Here is a 10,376-nt window from a genome sequence, read left to right as displayed (position 1 = left end):
GTAAGGCAGAGAGTTGAATTTTTACAATGTGCTGTTGGGAACCATATGAAATCCTTTATAAACCAAAATTTATATTTAGACTTGGAAGAGCAAAAATGAGTCCAGACTTCTTTGATAACCTCACTTGTCAATGAATAAAGGGTTGACCCTTTACCCCAACATATATATTATTTTTAAAAATAAGTCTTCTAAATATGCATACCATTTGCTAATATATCTTAAGGCACAATATACAGATAAGGAATCATTGCTAATAATAGTGAATGTCTTTTATTATGTATGCATTATATAATATTATATATGGGATGAGAAGTAAAGAAAAGGGATGGAGGAAAGGAGAGATTGGGAGAGATTTTTCCTTGTTTGAATTTTGGAGGATCAAACTCTTGGTCTTGAATAGGTGATCATTATTACTAGTATTGTTGTTTTTTCTTTAATAATATGACTGATGAAGAGCTCCGTAATAGAAAAATGGCTTACTTGGCAGCTTGCTTGTGTTTGCATTATTACTATTAGCTTCATTCATTGGTTTCTTTTCAGAAAACTTTAAATCCTTTTACGGAGCGTTAATTTAAAATAGATAATATCTGCAGAACCCAGCACACTCGAGCTGTAATGAACAGCAACCTTCTGGAAAGGAGCCAGGCTGCATGGGCCTCGCCTGCCCCACACCTCAGGCACTGCGCATGGAAACCATGCACCATCCAGTGCAAGCAAAGGGAGCGCACGGTGTCAACAGATATGCTTCACATTTCGTATGCTCGATTTCTCTCATTTTTCAGTGATCTCATGCTTTACCCCACACAACAATAAGCCCTCCGGAGCATCGCTTCAAGCAGACACAGTCCACTGCAGACCACTCGACATGAAGCACACAAGACTTCGGGACAGGGCTGGCCTGAAGCTTCGTGGTCCCTGTAGAAGAAAATTATGCTGTCACTGTGTAAAACAAAACAGTACGATGGTGACACAGTAGGAAAGCAAAAGAGAAAATTTCAGTACTAGAAAGCTTACTGATTTGTTTCAGATTGAATTATTAATACTCATATGATACACCTAGAAAAAATAGTATCCAAGAGTAATAGTCCTATGCCTTAACAACTATCTTTTAAAAATAATTTTAGAAGTATTTTTGCAGAATATTTTAACTGAATTTGCTATTTTCATTCCAAAATTTGTCGTTTCTTTGATCAGTGACTAATTACGTAGAGCAAAGTTCTTCATTTAAATGCTATGATATCTGATCTTGCTAAAAATACACCAGAAAAAAAAAATGCTGGGCATCTTTCATTTTTATTTTTCATAAACCTTTCAAAGTATTAATATAACTTCTGATGAGTATTCTTTCAGAAAGAAAGAATTATATAGTGCAGACCATATAATTACTAAGATGAAAGATGAAAATTACTAGTAATAGTAATGAAATAGTAAGCATTGTATTTGTGTGAAAATTAGTAATTTCATCTTACTAAGTAATTTCAACTGTATTATGATAAAGCTTTAACATCTCCATGTTTCATGGAGGACAAAATGAAGCAATTTCCATTAATGAATCAAGATACATTTCCCATTTTAAAACACAAATGGAGTAAACTGTTGGTAATTAGACTCAAAACTATTCAATCAATTCCTATTTTTGTTAAATAATAACACATTTAGGGAGAGTTAAGAATCTAACTGCTTCTATTCTTTTTACAATGGCTCCTGAAATCTCAAAAGCATTTCAAAACGTCTACTTTACCTCCCTAAAGATGGGTATAACTCACTGTCTTATGAACAGAAGTATTTTTTTTAATTTGTATCTAATGTCCTTGAGAAATAGAATAGCCGCAAATTATTACAGCTTCTAGCATTTCAAGACACTCTGCAGAATAACTGCAAAAAATATCAAGATTCAGAAAAAATTATGAATGACTCAGTTTGATTTTCAGCTGATTCAAAATCTTGATAGTATTTAAGTTTACAGATTATTTAATTAGCATTAGGCAAAAAAAAAGAGACATTACCTCGCCATGTTTCTGTTTTTCCTACTAAAAGATACTATGTAAAAACAGCATAGTAAGCACTGAAGAGTTTTAAATACATTTGCAAAACCTTTTTATTTCAACTATGTTGAATTTTAAGAAAAATGTATAGTTTGTATAGTTTGAATATCTGCAATAATAGTGTTTTCTGTGCAAAAAGAACAAATGTAGAGTGCAGCTGACAGATTAAGTTCTATTTCAGGGTTCAGTTACAAGTAAAGAAACAGAGGAAAAGGAAAGAAAGGTAAAATTACAGAATGATCGTGTGTTCCAAAGAAATCCATCATCCAGCGTTTTCTGCAGGATATCAGTTGATAGGATCAAAAGATAAAAGCCTCATTTGACAATTAAATCTCCTAAATAGGAAAACATTTTAAGTGCCAGGCAGAATCCAGTTTATAAATGCTCAGATGTGCTCCAGATTCTGTCCTCAGGACATCTAAGTTATGTGTTCTTCTAAGGGGAATCTTAAAAGGAATAGTTATTGAAATGATATTATACTGAATTTTTCCAGACTTTCATTATACACACTAGATTCTCCTGTGGATTATGTTCCCACACTCAACTGACTGCTTAACGCTGGTCCTACAGTTTTCTTGTCCTGACATCTAAGTTGCCTTAATTGTAAAATGGCTTTCATTTGTTTTTTTATGTCAAATTCAAATGTGAATAGTCTTCCAGTATTTGCCTGCCTTTTACTAAATAATAGAGACCCTGCTTGGCAAAAGGACTGTTAATTATATTGTAAGAAAAATAGCTGAAGAACTTGCAAATAGAAATGAAAAGACTTAAGGAGAACGTTATGGTTATGTTGAAATACTTGAAGGATTGTCAAATGAAAGAGACACTTATATTTATCTTGTTAACTCCAGAGAGGTTGACTGTGACTAATGGATGACAATTTTTAAAAGTAGTTTTTAGTCCAAAAGAAGGGAAAAGACTTGCATGGTAATGGTAGCCCAGGAGTAGATGGGGTGGTCCGGTAAAAAATTAAGCAGAGATTGGTTATTTGTGGAAGAAAAATAATGCAGAAATCTCTCAACTGTGAAGAAGTTAATGAATCTAGATAGTTGCTAAGGAAACTTTCAACTCCAAGAGTCTTTGATTCAGTGGTTTTCTTCCAGTCCCTCGTCCCATTTACCTCCGCCTGATGCCATCTTCCATCATACCCTTATCAGATAAACTGTCTTGTAGAGTACTTTTTCTTCCTGTTTATTAACCCTCAAGTTGTCTTCATTTCAGACTCTAATACTCTCCAAACTACATGATCACAAGCAAATTTCTTAACTGTTGAGCTCTGCAATATCCTGTCTACTCATGTAAAGCATTTAGCACAACTCCTGGCACCTGGCAATTACTAATTGTTTGCCATTATTAGCCATTATTATTTGTACCCCGACTCTCAAATCAGCCTCTCCAATGAGGCATCCACCCACTAATCAGACCCAGATTTGGTCGATCACTTAAGAAATTTCTCTCACTCTCAGGCATGCAGTTATTTTCAGCTGCTTTGAATTTGCTTGGAGACATTTGGAGAGAGTAGTGAAATTGCACTACAGTAGAAGAATCAGGATCCTCGGATGAGAATTGCTCCCTTTAAATGCAGAGGTCTACTGATGTAGCTCAGTCTAGAACTCTTCAGAGATACAAAATGCCCACTTGGAAAAAGAGAACATTGGGTCTTCTGTGGATGGCCCAGGCTTCGGCTATGTTTATGGCTTTCAGTCAGATCAAAACATGGCACAAACACTGGGAGATTCCTCCCTGGAAAATAAAAGGAACATTAAACCCAGGTCGAAGACATTCAACGAAATAACCAACTCGTACTCCTCAAAATTGTCAGGGACATGAAGGGCAAGAAAAGTGAGGAATGGCTACAGTTTGGAGGAAATTAATGAGACAAGACAATTAAACTTGATATGGGATCCTGAAATGGATCCTGGAACGGAAAACAGACAGTTTGAATACTTGGCAAAATTCTAATGTGGCCTGTAATTTAGCCAATAGCCTCATATCCTCATTCACTTCCTCAGTTTGCTACTTGTACTATGGTTATATAAGGTGTGAACATAGAGGAAGCTGGGTGAGGAGCACAGAAAACTCTCTGCACAATGTTTATAAATTTTTGTAAATAAAATTATTTTTCTATAAAAGTTTAAAATGCAAAATATAATTTTTTTGAATCTGTTTATTAATTTTTACAAGACTGACAGATACAATTTTATGTACTTATCATGTGCAACATGATATTTTGAAGTATATATACATTGTGGAATAGTTAAATCTAGTTAATTAACATATACATTATGTCACACAGCTATTTTTTGGTGAGAGTATTTAACATCCACTCATTGCATTTTTAAAGAATACAATATACAAGGTGGCTGTAGCTAAATTATAATATTTTTACATTTTAAATAATATGTTAAAATATTTAAAAATATTTTAAAGAGCAATATCATCACAAGTACTAATTATTCCTGTGCACGTCTCCCACCCCGTGAAACACAGATACATACGTACACACAGCACTGAAAGGAAGAAAAAGCAAATTTTTAAACATTTTACATCAATTGCTATGGACTGAACTGTGCTTCTTCCTCAAAATTCATATGTTGAAGCCCTACCTCCTGTTGGGACTGTATTTGGAGATAGGACCTTTAAGAGGTCATTGTGGCCTCGCCCTTATGACTTCATTTGACCGTAATTACCTCCTAAGAGAGGCAGCACGTCTCTTCTACCCGCTTCTCACACGGGGACACAGTGAGAAGGCAGCCATCTGCCCACCGTGAAGAGCGCCCTCACCGGATCCAGACCATGCTGGCACCTAGATCTTGGACTTCCAGCCTCCAGAACTGTGAGAAAATAAATTTTTGTTGTTTAAGCCACCCAGTCTGTGGTCTTCTGTGATGGCAGCTTAAGCAGACCAATACCTCAATGTATCAGTTTTCTACTGCTGCCATCACAAATTACTACAAATTCAGGGACTTCAAACAACACACATTTATTATATGACACTCCTGGAGGTCAGAAGTTTGACACAGGCCTCCCTGAGTTAACATCCAGTGTCAGCAGGACCATGTTTCTTTCTAGAGGCTCAGGCAAACAAGCCATTTCCCCACCTTTTCCACCTTCTAGAAACACTCTGCATTCCTTGGTTCATGATCCCCTTCCTCCACCTTCAAAGCCAGCAACAACAAATCTCTCCCCGGCCCTGCTCCCATTGTCATGTCTCTCTGTGACCACAGAGGGAAAGGTCATGCCCTTGGACACACTCATGTATCTAGATGGGCTCACCCTGATAATCTAGAATGGTTTTCCAATTTCAAGGATCATACCTGTAATGGTTAATATCCAGTATCAACTTGATTGGATTGAAGGATACAAAGTATTGTTCCTGGGTGTGTCTGTGAGGGTGTCGCCAAAGGAGATTAACATTTGATCAGTGGACTGGGAGAGGCAGATCCACTCTCAGTCTGGGTGGGCACCATCTAATCAGCTGTCAGTGCGGGTAGAATAAAGCAGGTAGAAGAATGTGGAAGGACTAGACTGGCTAGGCCTTCTGGCCTCCATCTTTCTCCTGTGCTGGATGCTTCCTGCCCTTGAGCATCAGACTCCAAGTTCTTCATCTTTTGGACACTTGGACTTACACCAGTGGTTTGCCAGGGGCTCTCAGGCCTTCAGCCACAGACCGTAGGCTGCACTGTCGGCTTCCCTACTTTTGAGGGTTTAGGACTCGGACTGGCTTCTGGGCTCCTCAGCTTACAGATTGTAGGACTTCATCTTGTGATCGTGTGAGTCAATTTTCCTAATGAACTCCCCTTCATATATTCATCTTTCCTATTAGTTCTGTCCCTTTAGGGAGCCCTAATACAGTACCCTTAATTTTATCTGCAAAGGCCCTCTTGCTGTGCACGGTGGGTAACACGCATGTTCCAGGAGTTTTGCTGTGGCCATCATTGGGGCCACTCTCTGACTGCCACTATTAATCTCCATTGACACAGAAACCTGTTGGGATTCAAACTTACACGAGTATCAGATACAAAGCCACTTAGATCAAATAAAGGTGATTAGGAACTAACTTGTAACTTCCCTGGAAGATGAGCACAGAACAGTGCAGCTAGGAATGCCTGAAAGATATACTCTAGCTTGGCAGATGAGGCTGGAGAAAGAAAGAACAGAAAACAGAAAAGCTGGTGTTTGTTCACATATCACACGGGCAGGATTTGAGCTGCTGATGACATGGAAGGAAGAGAGAAAACAGAAATCAAGCAATATGTGCCTTTTTCCTTTGGAGTAAGCTCCTTAACTTGGACGTATAAGGCCTTTGCTTTGAAGCTGTGGAGAAGATATAACTATGAAGATAAAAATACACACTCACCTAGAAAACTAAAAGTTTAAACTAGCTTGTAAGCTAGTTTAAACTCACTTTTTCATCAAAAAGGTCATTTCAGTCATAAAGGAAAAGCAAACATAGACATATCAGGGCAACACAAATAACAAAAATTTCTCCAGGAATAAAGCAACTAGAAAATATAAGGGAAGGAAAATTGCATTCACCCGAATAACTCTAATCATGAGGTAACTAAGAATTCACTTAGTGAACAATAAAGAAAACTATAAAAATGATAAAATTCTACCGAGGGACATGGAGAAGAAAGCCTTCACTGCACAGAGATCTACGTTATCCTTGGGGAAGAATGTTCTGGTTTGTAGCTGTGAGGAGGAAGGGCGGAAGCACAGCAAGGTATAGAATGGGCAAAGGAAGCTTCTGAAGGGAAAATATTTGAGCTTCATCTATTGGATTCATTGATGGAAAGGCCTATTTAATGTTTTTAATAATATTAGTCTCCACTTATTCCACGTCTAGTACTTTGCACGGAGCTTGCATAACTGTTTCCTTGAGCATAACCTGAGATAAAGTAGCCCACACTTTCACATTTGTAAAGTGTTCATGTATGAATTCCATAAGAATTTAACCCTCAAGAAACAGGAATAATTTGTAAATACGCTCATGATGCCTACTCCAGTCCTTATGTTGATTTACTGATATTGAAACCCTAGTATTCTAAATTATTTGCCACGGAACAACTAGAAATTCATAGAAATTATTTTCTAATTTGAAGGAACTTCTACCCTACAATTAGCTCCATTTTTAATCAGCACAAGTACTGTAGTATTATATAAAAGGGTGAATGACTGACTCGATTTGTCTTGTTTTTTTAATTTTTTAAAAATGTTCCTCATATGAACTTCATTTTCATCAGATCTCAGCTTCATCAATTCTAAGCACAGTTGCTGTATATTTTAGGTTTCTCCTTCTTAAGTAAATATGTCTAAAACAATAATTGATCGTTTTAAATGACAAATCTTTTGTTTAGAGGTTTCTGAGTTCGCATTTAGAAATTAAACATGTTTAGCAATTTATAATGAAAATCATTAACTCTAGTTATTATAGTATATGAAAAATATATTTAAAAATAAAATATGCAAGAAATAATTTTAATCTTTTTGTAATTTGGAATTTTTCCATATCTGCTTTATCATCTACTGTTTTTAAAAATACATGAATAAATCAAATTAGTTGTAAAAGTGTTCACTTAACTCCCTTAGTATTTAAATTTCTGTCTAGCTGTGTAGATATAATCTAGTAGTCAAATTGTGGCATTATTGTTTCAAATATTTTGTATTATGTTAATGATTTATTAAGCCTGTTCAACTCTTCATCTAGTCTGGAGAGAACTCCACAGGGCGCAGATCATAAAGGAGGCTCAATCATCAAAGCATGTGTAACACTGGGAAATAAAGGGAAGTTAGAAGTGAGAGAACAAATGTCAGTTCCTAGGAAAAGTCAAGAGGTGGGCCCTGATGGCAGGAGTCATTCTCAGCTGACTGCCCCAGGGCCTGGTCATCAAGCCGTCCATTTCCCTGGCAGAACAGAAGGTCTTCAGACCCTTCACAGCCTCTACTACTGAGTATGTAAAATGTGAAAGAAATAAAATCAAAATTGTCCTCCAGTATTGAATCCCATATGACTGAACTAACCCTGTGTGTGATTCGTGGCTTCCTAATAGTTTTGTCGCTGAGCCCTTGTTCTTTTCTGTACGGTAGAGGAGTATGTTAAAGCTGTTTGGGTAGGTCACATCTCTAGACTGTTTTCGCTCCAGGAGAGAGGCAGTGAGGCTTCATCAGGGCTGAGAGCCTGAGTCCAGGAAAAAATGAGATTGTAGTCCAAGTGTGCTTTCAGGCTCTGGGAAGCAACACTGAAAGGCGGAAGCCGTCCTTGTTGAGGAAGGGGTGCGTTCTCCCATACAGCCCTTACAGGGCTCTTCTTCCTCACTCGTGCCGGAGTGACCAGTGTGCTTGAGGCCCGCAGCCCCTTCTCCTGGGCATGGGAGGTGGGGGTGGAAGAGCTTCCACTCCACTAGCTCTTTTCTTTTATTTTCTTTTTTCTTTTTTTAGAGAAACGTTGTGTTTAATGGTAAAGCTTAGCACACTGCAGAACCAGGAATGGCATGGAGTCACAGCAGCATGCACAGGCAGGTGACCCCCACAGAGCCTCACATGACAAAGAGGATGAGGAAGGTGACCATTCAACAGAAGAGCCCCATGGCCTCAGATAGGGCAAAGCCTAGAGTGGCATAGGAGAAGAGCTGCTGCTTGAGAGACAGGTTCCTGGCATAGCCAATGATCAAGCTGCCAAACACTTTTCCAATGCCAGCCCCTGAACCAGCCACACCAACTGTGGCTGCCCCAGCACCAATCAACTTGGCTGCTATGACAATGTCCCGGGAGACAATACTGGTCTGGAACTCCCATCTGGCCACCCGCAGTGGGGAGCTGCTGTAGGAAGGCTGTTTAGGTGAATTCTCTGGGCTATTCAAGAAGGAGGCAGATACAGTCCTGATTAGACCCCAGGTACAACAGAGGTTCCAAGCTGGAGAAATGAGTAATGCCCTGGTGGTCTGCATTGTTTCAGTCTCCCAGCTTTAGCCCTTGGTCTCAGCGCTCCAGCTCTTTTCTTCTGTTTACTTTATTGGGACTTTTGCTGCATGGAGGAAGACGGAAATAAAGCTTCAGAACAATACAGTTGAAACATTGGTTGTGAGACTCTTTGTTCCAACAGTTGTTGGGGGGTTGGCAGGGTGGGTGTCTAATTAAGCCATAGGGGCTTAAATTAGAATTTGAGAAAAAATTTACTCTTTCTCAAAGAAAAGTCACACCTAGATGTCCAAACAGGTGGGCTTATTGGCTTAAAGCAGCGGACCCAGCAGTGGTCAGGAAGGTAGAACAGCCAAAGCACCCATGTCGTAATCCACTTCAGAAAGGAAAACAAACTAGCGTGGTCTGAGGCCAACTGAAAAAAACGACTGTCTCAGAACCCAGGACTGCTATTGATGGGTTGACTCAATAGACATCAGCGCAAATCGTATACAAGAAACCATGAGTGCTGTTAGAAGCAAATGACTGCTTAGAGGAACAGAGGAAGGAAATGCCATTAAGAAGTAATGGATGGGCCAGGCAAGGTGGCTCACACCTGTAATACTAGCTCTTTGGGAGGCTGAGGAGGGAGGGTTTCCTGAGGCCGGGAATTTGAGACCAGCCTAGGCAATATAATGAGAACCCATCTCTTAAAAAAAAAAAAAATTTAATTGGCCCAATGTGGTTGCATGTGTCTGTAGTCCCAGCTACTCAGGAGACTGAGGCAGGAGGGTCACTTGAGTCCAGAAGTTTGAGGCTACAGTGAGCCATGATTGCACCACTGCACTCTAGCCTGGGTGACAGAGTGAGACTCTAAGAAAAAGGAGTGAGACTCTGTCTTTAAGGAAGAAAAAAGTAGTAATGAATATACACACAAATATGCAAATCTAAATAAATATATAGGCTCAGTACATAATAGATACAGCTTACTCTCTTGAATGTCTGAACTCGCCACCAAGACTTTGGTTCTCAGCAAAGGTGAGAGTGGGAGAAAGAGGAAGGTGAAGCCTATACAGAGTAACCCTGTGAGTACCTCTTCCTTCACCCTGATCTTTCCAGTAGGCTCCTGGCTCCTTGTCCCCACCTTTCTTCATGTCCTCCTCTCGAAGAAGTCACTCATTAGCACCTGCGTCATCAGAGGACGTTTCCACACAAAATAATGAGTTGCACAGATAACATTAGAGTTTTTGTTGGAATATATTTTTGAAAAATCTAAATGATTCTCTCTTTTTTTCTTAACACCTTTGGTGTTAGGTTTTTGTTTGTTTTGTTTTCCGGAATTACAGAAGAAAAATATTCCCCTGACCTTATGCTCACACAGAGTCAAATAAACTACCTTGAAAACATTTAGGGAAGTTAATTACAGAAAAT

The 10,376-nt window shown here is 38.8% G+C and overlaps 1 protein-coding gene and 1 long non-coding RNA gene across 3 annotated transcripts in view; both read right to left on the bottom strand.

Moving 5' to 3' along the window:
• Positions 1-251: 251 nt before the first annotated feature.
• The window catches only part of LOC129393660 (uncharacterized), a 104,470-nt gene continuing 94,345 nt past the window's right edge, over positions 252-10,376 (bottom strand). For both annotated transcript variants that reach the window (XR_008620701.3, XR_008620702.3), the window contains 2 exons: positions 3,506-3,788; positions 252-915 (listed from right to left, as the gene is read on the bottom strand). This is a non-coding gene — a long non-coding RNA (uncharacterized LOC129393660). The remainder of the gene's footprint in view (positions 916-3,505; positions 3,789-10,376) is intronic.
• LOC117975655 (ATP synthase F(0) complex subunit C1, mitochondrial-like) lies at positions 7,620-9,362 on the bottom strand. The gene has a single exon (XM_063596029.1). The coding sequence runs from the start codon at positions 8,993-8,995 to the stop codon at positions 8,618-8,620; it is 378 nt and encodes a 125-aa protein (XP_063452099.1). The 5' UTR covers positions 8,996-9,362; the 3' UTR covers positions 7,620-8,617.

This window comes from Pan paniscus, chromosome 14 (genome assembly GCF_029289425.2).
Source record: "Pan paniscus chromosome 14, NHGRI_mPanPan1-v2.0_pri, whole genome shotgun sequence".
In the NCBI taxonomy this organism is placed as follows: domain Eukaryota; kingdom Metazoa; phylum Chordata; class Mammalia; order Primates; family Hominidae; genus Pan; species Pan paniscus.
Note: the sequence above shows the minus strand (reverse complement) of the source record. Positions and strands in the feature narration are given on the sequence as shown.